Raw genomic sequence first — 20531 nt, 5'->3', positions numbered from 1 at the left:
TCTACTCAATGTAAATTTCTGTTGCATTGAAGTCACGCGGGACCAAATTAAAGTTTCATCCTAATGAGAACCCAAACTTCCTGGTTCTTGTTGGCCGAGTCTTTGTTCCACCTCCAAACTTCTTCCCTTAATCCCCTGCAAACAAGTGGAGCAGACCTGCACAAGCCCCTGGTGAGTTCATTATGAAACTGCAGCAAAGATAACTGTCAACAAAAGAAAAGGAAAGTATCCACATTTAAAAAAAAAAAAGACCAAACAAAATTCCCCACAGACAAAAATCTCCACCAAAATCTACAAACAAACTTTACACACTCATTAAAAATAAATGAGCAAAAAAAAAACCCAAACAAACAAACCTCAAAACACAAAAACAGTCAATAATTCACTCCGAAGTCGACAAAAATCCCTTGGAAATTGACACAATACCACAAAAATCTATTCCTACAAGAAAAAAAGAGAACATACAAAAATGATTCGCAAAGTTACATCGGAATGGGCAAAATCTCCACTAAAATGTAAATTGGCACTCACAAAAATAGACAAGAATTCATGTATAAAATCAACAAAGATCACAAAAAGCATCCAGAATGGACATCAATTCCATTCCAAAAGTAGCCCCCAAATGTAACAACCTCGCCCCCCCCCCCAAAAAAAAACACAACTGCCCAAATTCCCCCAGAAACATCATCCAAAAAAGTGAACAAAAGAGCTCTGAAAAAAAAAGAAAACAAAAACTAAAAACCTTGAGCTTGACGGTTTCTGTCAAGCAGCCGGTACAAAGGAGTCACGCCGACGTCACCGTGCATTCAAAATTGAGTGTTTATTTCGACAACCTCACATATGTCTTATTTCTCGCGAGCTACGTGACACAAAAAAAGATTACAAAAGCCACTTTGATCGAATCTCAAATCTTCCTCTGGAAGGAAAGTGGAGGCGAAACCCCCCCCCCCACCCCCCCGCCAAAACAAAACCAAATCTGGAACTTTGCGAACACCCCCTAAAGAGCATCTTATCGTCGCCGCCGCTCGGCAGCCCCGACCAATCAGGCTCACCTGAGGCGGGCCAGTTGAAGTCTTCTCTAAACAAACAAACAAACAAACAATCTCGCGTCGATGCCGATGCCACCTTTGCAGGAAAACATCTCACCGAAGCGAGTGTAGTTCGCGGAGTCAAACCAGCAAAAGAGACGAGAAAGAGGCGGGGGCGTGGTTTTCAGGGCACCACGCTGTACGGCTGGTAGGGCAGCAGCTTCCGCCGCTGCTCGATGGCGTAGATCCAAGCCGGCTTGACGAAATTCAGGTTGCCGTTCTCCATCAGGGCCTAAAAAGGGATTTCACCCGCAGAAAAACGGCAAAGTCGGCCGTCGACAAAAACTCTTTTGCCAATTTTCACAACAGCAAAGCTAAAACTTGCATGCAATGACCCAACCTAGTCAAAGTTGCTTGCGTTGAAATTTTGACCCCCCCCCCCCTCCGGTTCCCACAATGGGCGAGTCAACTCACGTCCTCGAAAGAGTCGTGCCATCCTTCGCCCGTCACCACAAAGTGCACCGCCTCCGACATGTAGTCCTCCAGGACGCTGCGAGGGAGGAAGCGGTTCAAAACGTTGACGCAAAAGGCCTGCGGAATTCAGTCCGGTCCGGTTTTGCGCACGCGCGACCAGTCAAATCTAGCAGCGACGGTTGACAAGAAAAAAAGCCGAGTTTTTTTTTCTTCTTGCGCTTCCTCAACCACTTCACGCGTGGCCCCGGCATTAACATGCTAATGAAACTCAGCCCTAAACAAAACCCCAATGCCATTTCGAAAGCCCAGTTTCAAACCCAGGCATGACTCTCCTCATTTTGAGACCTTCATCCAGATTTGACGCCCTCACTTCCAACCCCAACTCGGGATTGAGACCCTACCATGCCTTGAAACCGTCATTTCAAATTTGAATGCTAAACCCTAATTTGTAAGCTTCATTTTCATCCGGAGTCGAGTCCTGAATCCAAAACCTAGCTTGAACATTGCCCCCCGAATCGCTAACTCCAAAAACTTTTGCCTTTGAGCGTGCCGAGGGTCCAAAAAGGACGAGTTACCCGTTAAAGGCGGTGATGTAGCGCGCCAGTTGTCTCCTCTCGTTGTTGGGGAACTTGCCGTAGAGGAAAAAGTGCTTCCCGTCCAGGTAGTCTGCAAGACACAAACGGCAAATCGGCAATCGGCGGGGACGAAAAGCCGAGACGGCGCGGTTGCCGCCGCCCGCGAGGGACGCCGAGACTAACCGGGCAGGTCCGGGATGGGCCGATCCTGCTCCTGCTCGGCGTCCGTGTTCTCGTCCGTGGAGCCGGCGTAGGGATCCTCTTCCCGCTTGAGCGCTTTGCTATTCTTCTTGCGCCTGTTCTCGCTCTCCACCCTGACGCGGCCAAGGAAAGAGCGGCGAGCATTTAGCGCGTCTTCCGCCGCCGTTGACCTCGCCGGGTGCTGCTGCTTTTTGGCTTTTTTTTGGGGGGGGGGTGTTGAAATCTCTCTTGCGGCGGGTTTACCTCTGCAGTTCGTCCTCCGTGTCGTCGGCAGAGTCGTCGTCGTCGACACCGCCTGGGAACACAGATGCTTGTTTGTGAATCCATCCTCGCGCATGGCGCGGCCCATTTAGGCGCGGACGGCCATCTTGATTAGCGTAGCGCGTTTTACGCACAATGCGCTTGATGTCATCAACTCATTCACTCCCAATGACGTTTTTAAGCGTCTTTTCGGACTTGCTTGGAATGAGTTAAAAGGACAACGTTTCAACGGATTGAAATTCAAAAGGCAGTGCAGAAACGGAGGACGGCGCCCCCCCCCCCCCCCCAAAAAAGCCACAACATTTCTTCCTTTCTACATCAGAGGAGCCGGGTCGATTTTGGACGCAGCCAAGCGTTTCGTGTCGGAGAATTAATGGCGTTTTGTAAGGTTGCGCTTCAGGCGCAGGGGGGGGGGACAAAAAGGGACAAGGCAAAAATGGCAGCGAGCAGGCACCGCGGAGAGCTCATTAAAATGCTGCAGCTCTCGTTGCCGTTTTTTGTTTCTTGCGCTTCCTCAACCACTTCACGCGTGGCCCCGGCATTAACATGCTAATGAGAATCATGCCCAAGTCCCGTCACGGCCATCGGGCCCCCGTTTGCTTTTTGCGTTGGTTCAGACGAGTTGCAAACGGTGACGACAACATGGGCCTCCCGCGCGCTCCACGACACTTCGTTTGGAGGCGTTGCAGCATTTGACCGATATGAAAATCATTTTGCCGGAGAGCTCAACGCTTCACAAGTTCCTCGTTTTAAAAACCTCAAGAAAGTACACCGGAGCTCCATCTCGCTCCCGCCGCATTTTTGAAAGCATACCAACGCGTCCCGCTCAAACGTTCGACGGCCACCAACCCGGTTCGTCGTCCACGTCGGTGGAGCCGGCGTACTCGTCCACCGTGGTCGTCTCCGACTGCTTATTGGCTGGCGCCGGTCTCGGCGGCGACTGTCAAAGCGGGAAGAGTCCGGATGAGGATCGGGAGACCCCCCCCCACCCCACCCCCCGTTGGCTCGATTCAGGTGGGCTGCCACGGGCGGTACCTTGGTGCCGGCTTCCTCCTCGCTCTGCTCGTCTGCCTCCATGTCGCTTTCTGAGCTCGACTCTGCGCCATCCATCAAATAACTGACACACACACACACACATCATTCTAATTATTCTTATTATAACGGCGATTTTTATACAAATGATTATCAAGGGATATTTTTTTTCCCATTTTTTGTGGCAGTGCTTTTTTTTATGATCTAAGGTTCAAGTGTTTTGAATTACGTGGTCACAGAGTTCATGAAACTCATATCGAAAGATTTTTTTTAAAATCTGGCCGGCAGAAAGAATCCATTCGAAAGAAACAAAAGCAAAAGTCGTTATCGTTTGCTCATTTTAAGGCCAAAGATGGAAGGCGTCTCGGCAGCATCCGGCGCCCGGAATCTCGTCAGATCGCCGTGCGCGTGCGGCAGCATAATGAATGACTCTTCGGGTAGCGGTCGCTCGTGACGCTGACGTGGGCGCGGAGGCTTCAAGTGTTGCTTACGGGCCCTCGACGCCATCAAAGGTAAGTGGCGGCTTTAATTAAGCATAGCGGATGCGGCCGGTAAATAAAGGCAAAAAACGAGCGCATCCAAAGGCCGGGTGGGAAAGGGGGCCGAGGAGGATGGAGGGCCATCATTTTTTGGGGGGGGGGGGCCGCGTGCTATTCACGGAATATTAATCTTATGAAGCTTACTTTAGAAAGTTTGAAGACCCCCCACACCCTTTCTCGCTCACCTTTTGTAGGAAAGTTTCCGTTTCCTTTGATGGCAGTCAATCACCCATTCCTTGCGCACGATCATGCCACCCGCCGACTTCACCTGGCTGTACTTGGGGGTGTTTGCGAAGGCACAGCTGGTCATTAATGAGTGAAAAGACACACACACAGGAACAGGCACACGCAGGCACAGGCACAGCATGATTTGCGAGCTCAATGTTCTGCTCCGTTGCCACCGGCTGACAAAACGTCTTCAACATCTCATTTAAAAATCAAGCCCGACGAGGCGACGCTTCAAGAGCCATGTTGTACGTCAACAGCATTACCGCGGGAAGAAGCAATCGACTATCCATCCATCCATCCATCTTCTACCGCTTATCCGGGGCCGGGTCGCGGGGGCAACAGCTTTAGCAGGGAAGCCCAGACTTCCCTCTCCCTAGCCACTTCTTCCAGCTCTCCCCGGGGGATCCCGAGTCGTTCCCAGGCCAGCTGGGTGACATAGTCTCTCCAGCGTGTCCTGGGTCTTCCTCGGGGTCTCCTCCCGGTGGGACATGCCCGGAACACCTCACCGGGGAGGCGTTCAGGAGGCATCCGAATCAGATGCCCAAGCCAACTCATCTGGCTCCTCTCGATGTGGAGGAGAAGCGGCTCGACTCGGAGCCCCTCCCGGATGACCGAGCTTCTCATCTTATCTCTAAGGGAGAGCCCGGACACCCTGCGGAGAAAACTCATTTCGGCCGCTTGTATCCGGGATCTCGTTCTTTCGGTCACGACCCATAGCTCGTGACCATAGATGGTCGACTATCCAGAACTCTTTCATTTTCCAGTCAAACTATTGAAATAATTCATGATCATAAGACGTTTCTTTTTCCAGCTCAAAATAAATCGTATTGTTGCGAAAAACAAAACCTACTGCGCACACTGAAAGTAAACGCACTTGAAGCGAAGCGCTCCGATAACAATCGGACGATGATTACGTCCGTTAATGAAACTTCATTAACGGACGGAGCTTCATCATTTTTTTTTTGAAAACACGTCAGAAAAGAGAATGGAACGGCGACTCACATGAGGTGCGTGGAGTCGGGCGTCCAGTCCGGCCGGTACTTGGCTCCCATGTCCAGCGCCTTCTCCCTCAGCTCCCCCCTGAAGGGGTTCTGGAAGCCGCTGAGGACGAACACCACTCCCTCCATGATGCGCTTGAAGGGCACTTGCTCGGGAGTCTTCACGCCTTTGGCCGGCCACTCTTTTGCTTTGGGACGACTCTCGCGCTTCTTTTCGGCGGATGCCGTCGCCGGCGAGGCTGCGCGGATCAACGGGAGAGGTTGGAGGGCGGGGTGTTGGGGTCAAGAAATTGCGAGGTGACGGGGAAGTGAGCCGGCACACCTCTGGAGGCGCCGGGGCTCGGCGTGCCGGTTTTGACTTTGGCGGTTGCGGCTTTGAATTCCGGCGAGCTCCCCGGGCTGCTTCTCTTGGCGGGAGGAGGTCCGGATGCCGACTGGCGCTCTTTGCTGAATTCAAACTTTTTCTTTGCGGGCGCCTAAACGGGTGGGTGGAGACGTATCGAAATGTCATGGATGGAGGGACAGACGGCAAAGTATCGTCGCGTGTTTTAGTCACAACGCTCTTCGAGTAGTAGGCGGGGGACACCCTGAACGGGTTGCCAGCCAATCGCAGCGTTTTAACCAATTTTAGAGAAAGTAAATCAACGCAACAAGATGCTTCGTGAAGCGGACCGACCCTGTGCTCACTGCTGGTGCCGAGAATGCTGTCGTTTTTTTTTTTTTAATCTTGGGCCATGTGGATAAAAGGATATCCGGTTAACTGACATTTGGGAAATGTTTCAAATGTTGGGGGGGGGGGGGGGGGGGGGAAAGTAGCTTTATGTCTCCTTTCAATGAAATGGAGCCATCCTAAATCGGGGGTGAAAGAAATGATCTTCAAAAAAAAAAATGAGAAAACTGAAAGCGTGTCTGAAAAGCCTTTTACAGAGAGCAAGTCGAGACAAAAAAAAAAAAAAAAACGCCCCCGCTGCTATTCTGACAAGACGGGTGCCAATTATCCACAACGCGGCGCCTGAATGAACAGCCAAACAAGGCCATTAAGTCTTAAGCAGGCTGCCATTGTACGGCGCCGCGGCTACCGTCAAAGATGACAAAGCGCCCCCCCCCCCCTCCCCCCCCCACACACACACCCGTGCCCAGACTCAAGAGAAGAGTCCGGGCATCAAACCAGCAACCTTCCGAAATATTGCTGAGCCCCCATCAATATTGAAAGCTGCCCAACCGACTGGCTCATCTGTCCTTTCCACAAAACTGCAGCTCTGCTTACCTTACGCAATGTCACCGCTGGCTAATTTCACACACACTCTATAACCCTGGGAGGGGGTTAGGAGGCAAAAGTGTCTATGAATGCGTACAAACCAAAGAGGCAAATGTTGGTTTTGCGAGCGCTAATGTCAGCTGATGCAAGAGGCTGGCCATAAATGAATCGGCTGCCGCTTAAGTGATGACTTGCCGCAAACTATGCAGCGGCTATTCTCCGGGTGAATAACACATTTCAACACAAACAAAAAAAAAAAAGCAATTTCTGTGCCCCTTTTAAGCTTTCGTCTGAAAAGTGAACATGAACAAAAGCAGTCAAACGTGTTTGTGAAGTCAAAACATTCCTATTATTGAGCTGCCAGACTGAAAGGGTTGCCAGGCAACCGGCCATCGAAAATCGACATTTCGCCATTGCCTTAGAAAAAGGCTTTGTCGAACGAGAGATTTGCAAACGTTGGATTGCGTGTTATGTCGGCTCTCTCATGGTCACGGAATGAATGAACGATCAATGGTCTGATCAATGCTCGCCTCTTGACTGGTACTCGTAAGAGGGGGGACATAACTCCTACTCTGGCATCCCTTCACTGGTTCCCCCATTCATTTTAGAGTTATTTTCCAAGATCCTCCTCTTTGTTTTCAAATCTCCGAATAATCTGGCGCCACCTTACCTCTCTGAGCTCATCCGCCCCCTACACACCTGCCCGGCGCCTCAGGTCTGTGGACCGAACATTATTAGAAGTAACTAAAGTAACTAGCTGCCCATCTTTAAAGCCCTCCTCAAAACTCACTTGTATTCTTTAGATTTGTTCTTGATTTTACCGTTTGGTGCTTTCTACCGCCTTTATTACCGATTTGTCTTACTGTTTATTGTGCATGTTAAATCGCTTCATGTACAGCACTTAGGCGGCCTGGTAGTCCAGTGGTTAGCACGTGGGCTTCACAGTGCAGAGGTACCGGGTTCGATTCCAGCTCCGGCCTCCCTGTGTGGAGTTTGCATGTTCTCCCCGGGCCTGCGTGGGTTTTCTCCGGGTGCTCCGGTTTCCTCCCACATTCCAAAAACATGCGTGGCAGGCGGATTGAACACTCTAAATTGTCCCTAGGTGTGAGTGTGAGCGCGGATGGTTGTTGGTCTCTGTGTGCCCTGCGATTGGCTGGCAACCGATTCAGGGTGTCCCCCGCCTACTGCCCGGAGACAGCTGGGATAGGCTCCAGCACCCCCCGCGATCAAGCGGTACGGAAAATGAATGAATGAATGAATGAATGAATGAATGAATGAATGAATGAATGAATGTACAGCACTTTGTATGCAGCGATGGCTGTTTGAAAGTGCTCGAGAAATACTCTTGACTTGACTTGCCTCAGACGGAAGGATGAAGATTAGTACCTGTGGCGAAGTGGAGGATGACGGAGGAGCCGACGATGGGGCGGCGGGCCCGGCAGCTTGCAAGGCAGCGGCAGCGTAGCTCAATTTGTTACTCTGTTGGGACGCTACAGCAGGAGGGGGGGCGGAAAAGCATGGGGGTGAGGACAAAATAAATGCATTCACACCTTGTTGATGTGACGTATTGGATGTGATGTCATTGTTTCCTTCCGCCCTGCCAGTATTGGCTTCCTTTCAAAGATGGATCAGCGGCTCGGATGGCGGCCGGACGGATAAAAGCTGCTGTGCTTGATTTTGAGCTAAACGCATTGTACAGGGCGAGCCGGTGAACGCATTTGCCTTTGGGGGAAGGACTGGACTTGGCGCTGAAGAAGAGACTGCCGGGCTGCATGCTGGAGCCTGAGGCGGGAGCGTCGTCCTTCACCCGGAACTGACCCAGCTTGGTCAATTTCTGCTCATGGAGAGAGAAGGAGCAAATATGAAAAACAAACAAATCAAAATAAAGGGCAAAACAAAACGGAGGTTGCAAAAAAACAAAAACAACAACAGTGCGAGTGGGGTTACTGGGGATGTCACTGGAGGGTCATTCTTGTCCGGAGGCGAGTGGAATTTGACGAAGGCCAGGCCGTATGCGATGTTCTAAAAGAGGCACAGACATGTGTACATTATATTTGAAATGATAACAATTAGGTTGGGCAAGTGTACTGGACTCATATTTGGTCGCAAGAGTTTGTACTAAAGACCGACCAATATAGATTTTTGAGGCTCATGCCAATTCTGTTACTAGGCAGACAAAAATTACAATAACCGATTCATTGGCCGATATACATACATCTCTCTCTCGATTATATATTTGTACAGATACGAGTCAATCAGACACATTGCTGCTAAGTATTAAGTTCTCATACTCCTCCATGTTTTGTGTTTCTTAGGGCAACTTCAAAATAAAATGGCCCCCTACCAGTGTTTCACATGATAGGTTCATCTTAATTTTGGTACATGATGAATTTTGTTTTCATCGGATGGCGCGGTTCTTGATGTTTATATTTTGAAACACTTTCGCAGGTAATTTTGTGTTTCACAAGCTTGTTGGATTGGTCTGTGAACTTCTATCAGAATGGATCAATATTATGGAATTCAGTTCCTCAGGGCTACACCTCAGTCCCACCACGATTCTCTCTCGATGTAAATAAATAATTGAGTGGATGGAGCTCGTTTTCATCTCAGCAACTCTCGTCGACTCCAAGTGATTTCGACAGATTCAGAAACAACTTTCCTAGCTCAAGTGGAGCATGAATGCTACCCCCCCCCAAAAAAATTTTGAGCACTTCTGGCATATGCTAGTTTGTGTCATAGGCATGCGGTTTGATCACCCTCTACTTATTGATAGCCTTACTTTACTGTAAGGCTGGCTGCAGACAATTTTCACCCGGTCCCACTTCTCCTGCGCCGTGCTCTTCTGCAGCTGTCCGGGTCCGAAGAAGCGCACCCTGTTCATGTTGGTGCCGTTCCGACTCTCCGTGGGTGACATGAAGGACGATGTGACCAACAGCACCTGAGAGGCCCAAAACACAGCAGAGTGGGTTTAAAGTTGACAATGTGTGAAAAGTCAATGAGGGCAAGAGGAGATGCGGTTTGCGTGGTACCTCATAGTCCTGATCTCTGACAGAGGAGGAGTTCCCCACCAGCACCTCCACGAACGCCGAGCCTTCATTTCCAATGTCCACGCTGTGTACCTGTTCCTCCTTCTCGAACTAGAAATGCCAGAATGGAGAAATTAACGACAATCATCTGTGAACCTGCAAAGTCGTGAGAGTGTCGAGTTGATATTTGACTTTCATTTAATTCCACTTGGTAGGGCAAGCATAAAGTCGACATTCGTAGTGAAAATATTGATGCCACGCAGGTGGTTCATTTATGCAACGGCGTAATGTTATTTTTAGTAGACATCTCCATGAAATGAGATCGAAAAAGCGTCACCTCACCCCCCCCCCCCCCAAATATTTGCATCTCATTCCCATCATTCGCAGAGTGTGACGAAAGAGGCGAGACGAAAAGGTCACCTGAAGAATGACTGACGTCTGCTTCTCTCCAGCTCGGGCGGCTTTCCACTTTCTGTACGTATCCGAGCTCAGGAGGTTGTCCGCCTTGTGAGTCTGATGTTTGCCACAAGGAGGACGCATGTTTCTTCCCACCGGGTTAAATGAAGCTTCTTACAACGCAAGCGAGACATTCTACTTACGTTGTCCTCGGTGCTGCACGACACGACGTGCTGGAGTTTGATTTCGGGCATCGCGGACACTTTGTACTTGAATAAACACTTTTAAGGTGGTTACACACTAACCGTCACTTAATAAACATACATCCGCAAGAGAAAATAGTCATTTGAACGAGAAATTACGTGACGAGCGTCTCCCGCGAGCGAGCTAGCAAACAATGGGGAGTAAACTTTTCCTTTGCCGAAAAATAACCCAAAAGGCACGAAATTCAAATCTAATTTTAAACTGTCATTCATTTACTATACACGCGTTTACGCTCAACGGGATTTTATGCAATCTGATTAAAAATTGCACACAGTAGAGAAATCATTTTCCCACCTAAAACCTGCGTCTTATTGTGACGCGAGTTCCGAGAACCCCAACCAATCACGAAGCGCCTTTTCTTCTTTGTGTCATTGAATGACGCGTCGCTATCTTAATTACTGCCTCTAACCGGTCAAATAGCGCATTGCAAGTCTATGCGTAGACATTGAATGCAAATATTGGATTTTGAATTCATACCAACTATTACAGTAATTCACTTTAGTTGTGTTTGTGGTTGAATCTATTTAATAAGTGTTGTTTATTCTTGTTTGGTGGGTAGCATATCTGTACACGGATTACAGCAGCACATGAGCCAAAAGAGGGGCAAAAAAAAGTTTGAAGATCAAAGTAAAACTTTGTATGTGTGATCCATCAAAATGTAGTCTACATACAGATAATTAAGGATCACAACGAGGGTTCAAGGGCGGTTTTCGAGCAGAAAAAAAAAATGCAATTAAGCTCCCCCCCCCCCTTTTTTTTTATGGCTGACGTCCAGCTGAGGAACATCAAACCTCTTCACAAGAACCCATTTGGGTGCACACGAGCAGCCCAGATCAAATCAAAGAAGACAAAGTGGCCATGAAAGCATTGTGTCTGTCATATAAATAAAACATGAGTACGGAGGAATGTCACGGGGGTCGTCATCGCTCAGCCCGAGTTTTAGAGGACCTCCACGTAGATGGCTGAATCGGGGTCAGCCGCGGTGGCGCCTTGCACCTCTCTGGCGGTTACATGTGTGGCCACGCCTCCGCGCGGACCTCCTCGCCTCCTCTCGCCGCCCCTTCTCTCCATCGGGCGCACCTAACGATTACAAGATAATCAAAACATCAAATGAGGAATCAGTCATACCTTGATTAATGAATGTTTCAAGTTACAAAATAGGCTCCCGGAACCAGCAAAGTTCATAACTGGAGTTTCCACAGTCTTTTGTTTCATATTTCAAAATTTCTTCTTCTCGCATTTTAATTCAATCGTTATTCAAGCAGTTTGGTGAAAAAAAATATGACGGCGCCGCCAGAGTGTTGCCCACGTACTTGCTTGGTGCGCACAAAGCGCGGCGTGCAGTTCTGGTAGAGCAGCTGGTAGCTTCCGTTGGTGTACACGTGGCTCACCTCTGAGCAGTTGACATAGACCGGCGTGTGGGTCTGGCACAGTCCAGGTCCTGACGCACATCTGCTGGGCGCGTGCCTGACCGATAGACCCAAATTGGAAGTCGCACCCCAAACGAGCGAGCGCGTGGCTTCTTGACTTACTTGCCGGACTTCTTTCGATAGTAGCAGCAGAAGCAAGCAAGCACGGCCAAGGAGATGGCAGAGAGGAGAACGGCGGCAGCGGGAACCCAAAACCACAGCGACAGCCAAGAGTCTGCACGAGAAGGCACTAGGACGCTTTAATTTAATGGTGATGTTGAAAATGGTCACCTGTTGCTAGGCAGAATACATGGGGCGCAATCGGTCCTGCTAACTGACAATTTACTTGAACTCACCGCCTCCTGCTCGGCGCTGCGACAGCATGGCCGAGTCGTTCCCGAAGGCGTTGAGGGCCAAGCAGGTGACCGTCTGCGGCCCCCCGCCCACGCCACCCCGCAGGGTGGCCGTGAGGGCGTCGGCGGACAGCGAGGCGTTGTAGCCGCGCGGCGGGGCGCTGCCGTTGACGCTCCAGCTGATGGCGGGAGGCGGGTTGGAATGAGTTGAGCAGACGCAGCGCAGCGCCCCGTCCTCCTCCACGCAAGTCGAGGAGAGGCGTTGGATGACGGGCTTATCTGGAGGAGAGAAGACCCCCCCGACCCCCCAATTATTTTACATTCATAAAAAACCGCTGAACCACGTTTTGGGGCACTTGCCCGCAATTACATTGCACATTGAGGATGGTCCTCGGCGACTGGGCGCGTCCGACCGGGTTCTCGGCCATGCAGAGGACCGCCGTGTCTCGCGTCACGTTGCGCAGGCGGATGGTGTGCGTGCGCGGGGCGAGGTGGACCGTGCGCCCGCTTCGGATGTAGGACCAGCGATACTCGGACACTGGCGGGTCGGCTTTGCACGAGCAGGCCAGCAGGGCGCTGCCCCCCTCCTGCACCGTCACGGTCTGCACTTGCACCGTCACATCTTTAGGTGGGACTGCGGAGTGGGACATACATGGGGTCTATTGGTTATGTCATTAAAAAAAAAAAAAAATTGTACTGAACCACATCCAAGTTGTTGCTAGGCAGAATTTGCTAACGCTAAATGAAAACTCATCATTAAAATACTACGCACGTTATTGCTGTTCAAATAACATTAGAATATGTAAATAATATCTAAATTTAGAGAGCTTTTTAAACACAGATAACATTTTCTAAGACCCCCCTCCCCAGAATTTGAAAATACCAGAAAAATGTGTTGAGAAATCATGTGAAAACGAACGTGGGGCACAATTAGTCCTGCCCCAAAGCTTGAAAACTAATCCTGATGATCAAATTTGACATTTCATCAGCGTATTAACAACATTTGCGTCCGTACAGTCAATTTTTGCTCACACGTCACGTGAAGATCCTTGAAGGCGGCCACCATATTGGCTCTCGGGTAGCTGAGCTCACACCGCACGCTAGCCTTCACCCGGCGCGACACCCTGAAGGTGAGCGAGCTCTGCAGCACCGGCCGCTGGTCTTGGGTGTAGAGGGTCCGCACTCGCCGGTCCCCCAGGGGGTGCACTCCTCGCTCCCATTGCCAACGCAGGCTCGGGGGCCCGGAGGGGCACTGGTAGGCGACGCTGCAGTTGAAGGTGACCAACTGCCCGTCGGCGGCCGACGATGCGCCGCTGATCACGGGAGCCTCGGGGGTGTCTGCCGGGGAAGACGACGCCTATCACCTTCATGCTTTTTGAGTGAATTTGGCAGGTGGGCGGCATCAACGACATTTGCTGAAGAACCGTGATCAAAGACAGCGGGGGGGGGGGCTCATTCCGACCCGGTTAGTTTGCCCGCCTAAACGGGCAGCCGCGTGAATACGAAATTAAAGGAGTGCTTGAAGACTCAAGTAGTTCCTGCCTAAACCGGGTGTGACAGAAGCACAAAATAAAACATCGAAAGACCAAGAAGACCACGCTTGCTGCCTAAACGGGCCGCGTCGGACTCACCCACGACGTTCAAACTGAAAGACTTGGCCCTCCCCCAAGCCGAGTCTCCAGTCCTCTTCAGAGACACCTCGTAGGTCCCGGCGTCCTCCGTGCGGACTTCATCCATCCTCAACGAGCAGTCGCCCTCCGTCACCAAACCCGAGGGCGACAGACGCTCCCGGTAGACGTCGCTGACTTCCTCTGCGTCTTCGCTGTTGAAGGCCACGCGGGATTGGCGGAACAAAGACAACCGGCCGTGACCTCGCAGGCGCAGGCGCACGTCTACGCGTTTCTTTGATGAGGGCGTGAAGGAGCAGGGGATGAGTACGCACGAGCCCACCACCGCGAGCACTCGGTCGGGCGTGGAGGGATCCAGGGAGGCCCGCGCCCCCGCAAACAAGGCGCCTGTTTTGGGGGGCGCATGATAGAAAATCAGGACGACATGAATGCTGCAAATCCAACAATACGTTAATAGATTTTACTCGTGTGTCAAGTCAAGTCAAGTCAAGTCAACAGTATTTATAGAGCACTTTCAAACAGCCATCGCTGCATACAAAGTGCTGTACATGGAGCGATTTAACATATACAATAAACAGTAAGACGAATCAGTAATAAGTAATAAGTAATAAGGCGGTAGAAAGCACCAAGCAGTAAAACCAATAGCAAATCTAAGTCATGCTGAGTCAAACGCCAAAGAATACAAGTGAGTTTTGAGGAGGGATTTAAAGATGGGCAGCGAGGAGGCTTGCCGAATGTTCAGTGGGAGGTCATTCCAGAGAGATGGACCAGCAACAGAAAAGGCTCGATCCCCTCTGAGCCTCAGTTTAGTTCTTGGTACGTCTAGCAAAGACTGGTCCACAGACCTGAGGCGCCGGGCAGGGGTGTAGGGGCGTATGAGCTCAGAGAGGTAAGGTGGCGCGAGATTATTCAGAGATTTGAAAACAAAGAGGAGGATCTTAAAAATAATTCTAAAATGAATGGGGAGCCAGTGAAGGGATGCCAAAGTAGGAGTTATATGCTCCCTCTTACGAGTACCAGTCAAGAGGCGAGCAGCGGCATTCTGTACCAGCTGAAGGCGCTTGATGGAGGACTGGCTGACTCCAAAGTACATGGCGTTGCAGTAATCGAGCCGGGATGTGACAAAGGCATGAATTACTGTCTCAAAGTGTTCATGTGAGAGGAAAGGTTTTATTTTGGCCAGCTGTCTAAGGTGAAAAAAGCTGGATTTAACAACGGCACCAATTTGCCGATCGAGTTTGAAATCACTGTCCAGTTTAAGTCCCAAGTTTGAGACCGTTGATTTCAGATAAGGAGATAGGGGGCCCAAGTCTACAGGATGGAATGTACAAGGTCCACTGGGGCCAAACAATATCACCTCTGTCTTCTTTTCGTTGAACTTCAAGAAATTTTGTGCCATCCAGGTTTTGATTTCTTCCAGACAGGATAGGAGTGGCCTTAATGAGAAGGTGTCTTTCTTGCTCAGTGGGACATAGATCTGGCAGTCATCTGCATAGCAGTGGAAAGGAATACCATGTGTGTGTGTGTGTGTGTGTATATGTTCATTCATTCATCTTCCGAGCCGCTTGATCCTCACTAGGGTCGCGGGGGGGTGCTGGAGCCCATCCCAGCCGTCTTCGGGCAGTAGGCGGGGGACACCCTGAATCGGTTGCTAGCCAATCGCAGGGCACACAGAGACGAACAACCAACCACGCCCACACTCACACCTCGGGACAATTTCGAGTGTTCAATCAGCCTGCCACGCATGTTTTTGGAATGTGGGAGAAAACCGGAGCACCCGGAGAAAACCCACGCAGGCCCGGGGAGAACATGCAAACTCCACACAGGGAGGCCGGAGCTGGAATCGAACCCGGTACCTCTGCACTGTGAAGCCCACGTGCTAACCATTGGACTAGCGGGCCGCCCGTGTGTATATGTATATATATAAAAACACACACCACTATATATGTTACATATTCATGTTATATTACGCCTCACTCATTTTCTAAAATATATTTTTTTCATGTATTTATTTGTAATTATTTTCACAATATTACCATAACAATTTTTTTAAAAATCACTTTTTTATATACACACATTCAAATACAAATAATATTACATGATCTAAAGTACATAGAACATAGCCCCGTATATATTTTGTTCAACGATGGCAAAAACCAAAAGAATAACTACAAACATACTACTGTATTTATCCATCCATGCATTTTTCCGATCCACTCTACCCGGAGAAAACCCACCCAGGCACAGGGGAGAACGTGCAAACTCCACACAGGAAAGCCAGAGCTGGGATCAAACCCACGACCTCTGCACTGTGAGGTCGACGCGCTAACCACTAGGCCGCCCTACTGTATTTAATTGTGGTGAATGGACTTTTCATTGACGACGGCACCCAAAAGAAAAATGCTTGAATTTCTATTTATAGAAGCGGGAAGAAGTGGGCAACTACTCTTTTTTTTTTTTCCCCCTGTAACATGAATGCGGTATAATATCAAACAATATCCTGCAATTGTGGCATATCTTGACAAATCTGCAGGAAATGATGCCATCGCTAACAAATGCCCGTTTGTACTTACCGAAGAGCAGAGGCCCCATGAGCGCGACGACGGCGTCCGCGTGCATTTGACTCCTCTGTCAGCACTGAATAAAAAGAGGAAGCACGTTTCGGATGAAGGAGCCCAACATTGTTGCGCAATTCCACTTGGCCTCATAAGCTCACATTTCAACTTCAGGCTAAAAATTTTTTATCCATCAGATTTTCAATGTTTGTCAAAGATCGGTTATGCTTAAGCCATGTGACTTGGCTCCGGTCGGATTTAAGTCGACTATTTTCTGATTTGTGAGTAACCGACAGGCGCGATTTGATTGGGACTTGAATTGAATGATTGCCGGTGATGGGCAAACAGGAAAAGGCCAAAATGCAACAAAGGAATGACGCTTCTGTTCAAATTTGGAATGACTGAAGTCTGATTTTGGCCTTTTCCTGGGGGGTAGGAGGGGCTTACGAAACTATGAAGGTCCCGATGATTTTCAAAAATAGGACAACTGTGATTTTTTTCTCCCTCATTATTGCAATGGCGATATATGATGTTTTTTTCCCACCAAAAAGAAAAACAAAAGTGAATAAATCAATTATTCGCATTAATTACAATAAACAATATGTGATTTAAGGCGGCCCGGTAGGCCAGTGGTTAGCACGTCGGCTTCACAGTGCAGAGGTACCGGGTTCGATTCCAGCTCCGGCCTCCCTGTGTGGAGTTTGCATGTTCTCCCCGGGCCTGCGTGGGTTTTCTCCGGGTGCTCCGGTTTCCTCCCACATTCCAAAAACGTGCGTGGCAGGCTGATTGAACACTCTAAATTGTCCCTAGGTGTGAGTGTGAGCGCGGATGGTTGTTGGTCTCTGTGTGCCCTGCGATTGGCTGGCAACCGATTCAGGGTGTCCCCCTGCCTACTGCCCGCAGACTGCTGGGATAGGCTCCAGCACCCCCCGCGACCCTAGTGAGGATCAAGCGGCTCGGGAAGATGAATGAATGAATGAATGAATGAATATGTGATTTATTCAAAATAAATGTCTGGGGTTTTAGGCTTGAACTAAAAAACAGGCAAATTAATTAATATGACAAGCTTCAGGTTCTTTTTTTTTCCTCAAAATTGCATAATATGTGATTGGGAACGTGCTAGTACGGCTAACTCAAGGTTCAAAGACAAAGGTTTGCGCGCGCGCCCGAAAGAATTTCCGAGGCGACGCCGATGAGTCACCCTCACGCCATTTCCTCAAATTCGCTCCGTCGACGCTCGGCGGAGAGTTCATTAGGGACAGCAGCCTAATTTTCGGCCAAAAACTCACTTATATTCTTTGGCATTCGACTGAGCATGACTTAGATGTGTTCTTGCTTTTACTATTTGGTGCTTTCTACCGCCTTTATTACCGATTTGTCTTACTGTTTATTGTGCATGCTAAATTGCTCCATGTACAGCACTTTGCATGCAGCGATGGCTGTTTGAAAGTGCTCGAGAAATACACTTGACTTGACTCTTCTGGAGTGTGAGGAGAACGTTGTCGTCATTGGTATGCCATGAGACCGGAACAGGAACAGGGTAGTTGGACCACCTCAGCAAGAAACACTTCTCCATGATGAGCTAAATTTAGCGGAAAAACAAACGACAGGATGTTATGAGACCACTGTTATCATCATCATCATCATTCATCGACCCCGAACAACAAAGCCCCCTTTGAATGATCGAGACACAAGATGTAATCATTGGATCATAAAACAGGCACCGTCAAAATGGCGTGGAGGTCACATGACCATGTGAGAACGGAAAAAGAATGTCTCCTCACCCTGCTGTGAAGGAACCAAATTTTCCAATTTTCTTTTGCAAAGAGATACTTAAAAAGCTGAACACCCCCCAAAACCAAACACTCCAGAATTAAATTGTCGTATAAGGTTGAAAAGAAAATGTGGAAATTTGGAATATCAAAAAGTAAATGGCGAGTACAGACATCTGAAGAACCTATCAGCTAAAATGAGTGAATACAAAATAAAACATTTCTTGCTGAAAAATAAAAAAAATATGAGCCCCCCCCCCAAAAAAAAAGTCACTAGCCACTATAAACAATAATTATGAAAACAAGAAGTCACTTATATATACATAATCAATGACACTCATTTTAAAAGAATAGCAGGCCACCCCATCAGCCCCCCCCCCCACCTCCGGTACGTCCCGTGAAAGAAAACGTGCACCTCAGCAGCTTCCATTGAGCGGTGCAGTCGTGCAGGCCTTTGCACATGCCGGCATTTCCAGAAGAACCCGCCCGCCACCCCCCCCCCCCCCCCCCCCCGCAACTCAACACCGGCGGCAGCATCCCCCAAAACACCACCCAGCCCGCCGCTAAAGAATTTTGCCTCCATCGACAGAAAAAAAGGCAGAGGATAACTTTTTGGACTTGGGCCGCGCGGGTCCTCTTTCCACCTTTGCTCCCCTGCTGGCTTCAACTCTCGGTCGCTCTCGCTGCCTGAGGAATTAAGGTAAGGTGGTGGCCGCTTTTTTGGGGGTGTGTGGGGGGGGGGGGGGGGGGGGGGGGAAGTATCATCTGCAATGTCCATTTTATGATATTTTTTAACATTTTAATGACAAATTAAGAGAACATAATTTTGCATTGTTTAGCTATTATACCAAGCTTAAAAATAATAGTTTTATATATATATGTGTGTGTGTGTAAAAAACATTTTTTTTTGTGCATCATTTTTTAATAACCTGTAACCTAAATATCAGTTACATAAAGAAAAAAAAAGGTATGATACAACAGCTTGAGAAAAACAAAGAAAAAAAATCTAACGTGATGCCAGCTGTATTTTAAATACTGTCCATGCAACAGGGTCACAGGGAGGGGGGGGGGGGTTGATTGTTTTTTGGGGGGCTGTTTTGTGTTGTTTTTCTTTTTTTTTCCTCCACCGATACAACCAAATGTTTGATGATTGGCTGGCGACCAGTTGAGGGTGTGCACCAAGACAGCTGGGATAGGCTCCGGCGGGCCCGCCCACCCTCATATGGATAAATCCGTTCAAATAACGGATGGACGAATACATATATACTATACATACATATACTGGACTGTGTATATTTTTTTTGTACTTGAATTTTGTCTGCTAAGATGTCGTCAGATAAAGACAATAAACATTTGAGGAAAAAGTCTCGTGAGATCAGCGCTCTGACGCCTCACCTTCGTGTCAGCAGGGGGCCCAGAGGAAGCCGTCGGAGGCTCTCGCTCACAATGTACAGCTTCATGGGAGGAGGGCTGTTTTGCGCCATCGTGGGGAACATCTTGCTGGTGGTCTCCACGGCCACCGACTATTGGATGCAGTACCGGTTGTCGGGCAGCTTTGCCCACCAGGGCCTGTGGCGCTACTGCATGTCGGGAAAGTGTCACATGCAGACAGACAGCATCGGTAAGTGGCGGCCCCGGACAATCCAAAGGTCAAGGAATGAATGACCCCAAAATGTCGTACCCGGGTTGTTTTTGCAGCCTACTGGAACGCCACGCGCGCTTTCATGATCCTCTCGGCCATGTCCTGTTTCGCCGGCATCATCGCGGGGATCCTGTCCTTCGCTCACTTCTCGGCCTTCGAGAAGTTCAACCGCTCCTTCGCCGCCGGCATCATGTTCTTCGTGTCCAGTGGGTGGCGCCAAAAACAAAAACGTTGCCAAAAGGTCCCCGGCGGCGTTTAATCGTGTCACATTGCTCCCCCCCGGGCCGCAGCGCTGTTCGTGCTGCTGGCGATGGCCATCTACACGGGGGTGACCGTCAACTTCCTGGGCAAACGCTTTGGCGACTGGCGCTTCTCGTGGTCCTACATCCTGGGATGGGTGGCGCTGCTCATGACCTTCTTTGCAGGTGCAGTGAAAAATCTCCTCCATCTCAGTTGCTTTGAAAAAAGATCAAAACTGACGCACGTATGGACTCAAAGGGAATCAAAGACATTTTTCTTTTTTTTTGTGTGTTTTGGGTCGCAGGTATATTCTACATGTGTGCCTACAGGATGCACGAGTGCAGAAGAGTGGCCGGCCCACGATGAAGGAGCGGCACGAAGGGGCCGTCGAGCGCTACCGCTAACCGGGTGGAAAACACACAAGAGGACTTCAAAAAAGGATAAAATAAAATCAAACGTGGGCTTACCGTCGCGCTAAAAAGCATCCTTTCCTGATCGTACTCATTTTCTTGTCTGTAAAAGGGTCTAAAAAACATAATTTGAAACTAATTGATGCTAATGAACAAGATTAATTCTCTTGCAAAACCATTCAAACTTGAAATATTTATTCAGGCGCTCAAACTACTTCAAAAACTTTAATCGGCTCCCAAAA

The 20531-nt window shown here is 49.2% G+C and overlaps 3 protein-coding genes across 4 annotated transcripts; 1 reads left to right on the top strand and 2 right to left on the bottom strand.

Annotated features, from left to right (window-relative positions):
* Positions 1–848: 848 nt before the first annotated feature.
* LOC127600989 (DNA repair protein XRCC1-like) lies at positions 849–10612 on the bottom strand. Its single transcript, XM_052065947.1, has 17 exons — positions 10220–10612; positions 10041–10133; positions 9624–9731; positions 9374–9532; positions 8542–8616; positions 8317–8428; positions 7981–8084; positions 5659–5812; positions 5341–5575; positions 4296–4412; positions 3575–3656; positions 3389–3479; positions 2522–2573; positions 2261–2391; positions 2078–2168; positions 1503–1578; positions 849–1320 (listed from the first exon to the last, which is right to left on the bottom strand). Exons 1-17 carry the CDS (start codon positions 10268–10270, stop codon positions 1213–1215), a joined length of 1839 nt encoding a protein of 612 aa, XP_051921907.1. The 5' UTR covers positions 10271–10612; the 3' UTR covers positions 849–1212.
* LOC127600990 (sialoadhesin-like) lies at positions 10439–19529 on the bottom strand. Of its 2 annotated transcripts, none has more exons than XM_052065948.1 (9): positions 19393–19529; positions 16244–16307; positions 13674–14057; positions 13075–13380; positions 12413–12676; positions 12046–12321; positions 11813–11924; positions 11594–11747; positions 10439–11360 (listed from the first exon to the last, which is right to left on the bottom strand). In XM_052065948.1, the coding sequence occupies exons 2-9, from the start codon at positions 16287–16289 to the stop codon at positions 11220–11222; spliced, it is 1683 nt and encodes a 560-aa protein (XP_051921908.1). In that variant the 5' UTR covers positions 16290–16307; positions 19393–19529; the 3' UTR covers positions 10439–11219. The 2 variants fall into 2 exon arrangements, with proteins under 2 accessions (XP_051921908.1, XP_051921909.1); XM_052065949.1 differs by having other exon boundaries at positions 11672–11747.
* On the top strand, positions 18556–20341 carry LOC127601026 (lens fiber membrane intrinsic protein-like). Its single transcript, XM_052066003.1, has 5 exons — positions 18556–18697; positions 19407–19618; positions 19696–19845; positions 19930–20064; positions 20184–20341. The coding sequence occupies exons 2-5, from the start codon at positions 19444–19446 to the stop codon at positions 20243–20245; spliced, it is 522 nt and encodes a 173-aa protein (XP_051921963.1). The 5' UTR covers positions 18556–18697; positions 19407–19443; the 3' UTR covers positions 20246–20341.
* Positions 20342–20531: the final 190 nt, after the last annotated feature.

Source organism: Hippocampus zosterae, chromosome 5, assembly GCF_025434085.1.
Source record: "Hippocampus zosterae strain Florida chromosome 5, ASM2543408v3, whole genome shotgun sequence".
NCBI lineage: Eukaryota > Metazoa > Chordata > Actinopteri > Syngnathiformes > Syngnathidae > Hippocampus > Hippocampus zosterae.
Note: the sequence above shows the minus strand (reverse complement) of the source record. Positions and strands in the feature narration are given on the sequence as shown.

What these genes read in the sequence shown, in the direction of transcription:
- LOC127600989 (XM_052065947.1), bottom strand. Translation starts at nt 10,270, where the DNA reads ATGCCCGAAATCAAACTCCAGCACGTCGTGTCGTGCAGCACCGAGGAC. An exon ending in GCAGCCAGCCTTACAGTAAA is followed by an intron (nt 8,617 to 9,373) that starts GTAAGGCTATCA and finishes TGCCTCTTTTAG; the next exon opens with AACATCGCATACGGCCTGGC. An exon ending in GCCCATCCCGGACCTGCCCG is followed by an intron (nt 2,169 to 2,260) that starts GTTAGTCTCGGC and finishes TGTGTCTTGCAG; the next exon opens with ACTACCTGGACGGGAAGCAC.
- LOC127601026 (XM_052066003.1), top strand. Translation starts at nt 19,444, where the DNA reads ATGTACAGCTTCATGGGAGGAGGGCTGTTTTGCGCCATCGTGGGGAAC. An exon ending in CATGCAGACAGACAGCATCG is followed by an intron (nt 19,619 to 19,695) that starts GTAAGTGGCGGC and finishes TTGTTTTTGCAG; the next exon opens with CCTACTGGAACGCCACGCGC. An exon ending in CATCATGTTCTTCGTGTCCA is followed by an intron (nt 19,846 to 19,929) that starts GTGGGTGGCGCC and finishes CCCGGGCCGCAG; the next exon opens with CGCTGTTCGTGCTGCTGGCG.
- LOC127600990 (XM_052065948.1), bottom strand. Translation starts at nt 16,289, where the DNA reads ATGCACGCGGACGCCGTCGTCGCGCTCATGGGGCCTCTGCTCTTCG. An exon ending in GACCATCCTCAATGTGCAAT is followed by an intron (nt 12,322 to 12,412) that starts GTAATTGCGGGC and finishes TCTCTCCTCCAG; the next exon opens with ATAAGCCCGTCATCCAACGC. An exon ending in GCAGCGCCGAGCAGGAGGCG is followed by an intron (nt 11,925 to 12,045) that starts GTGAGTTCAAGT and finishes CTTCTCGTGCAG; the next exon opens with ACTCTTGGCTGTCGCTGTGG.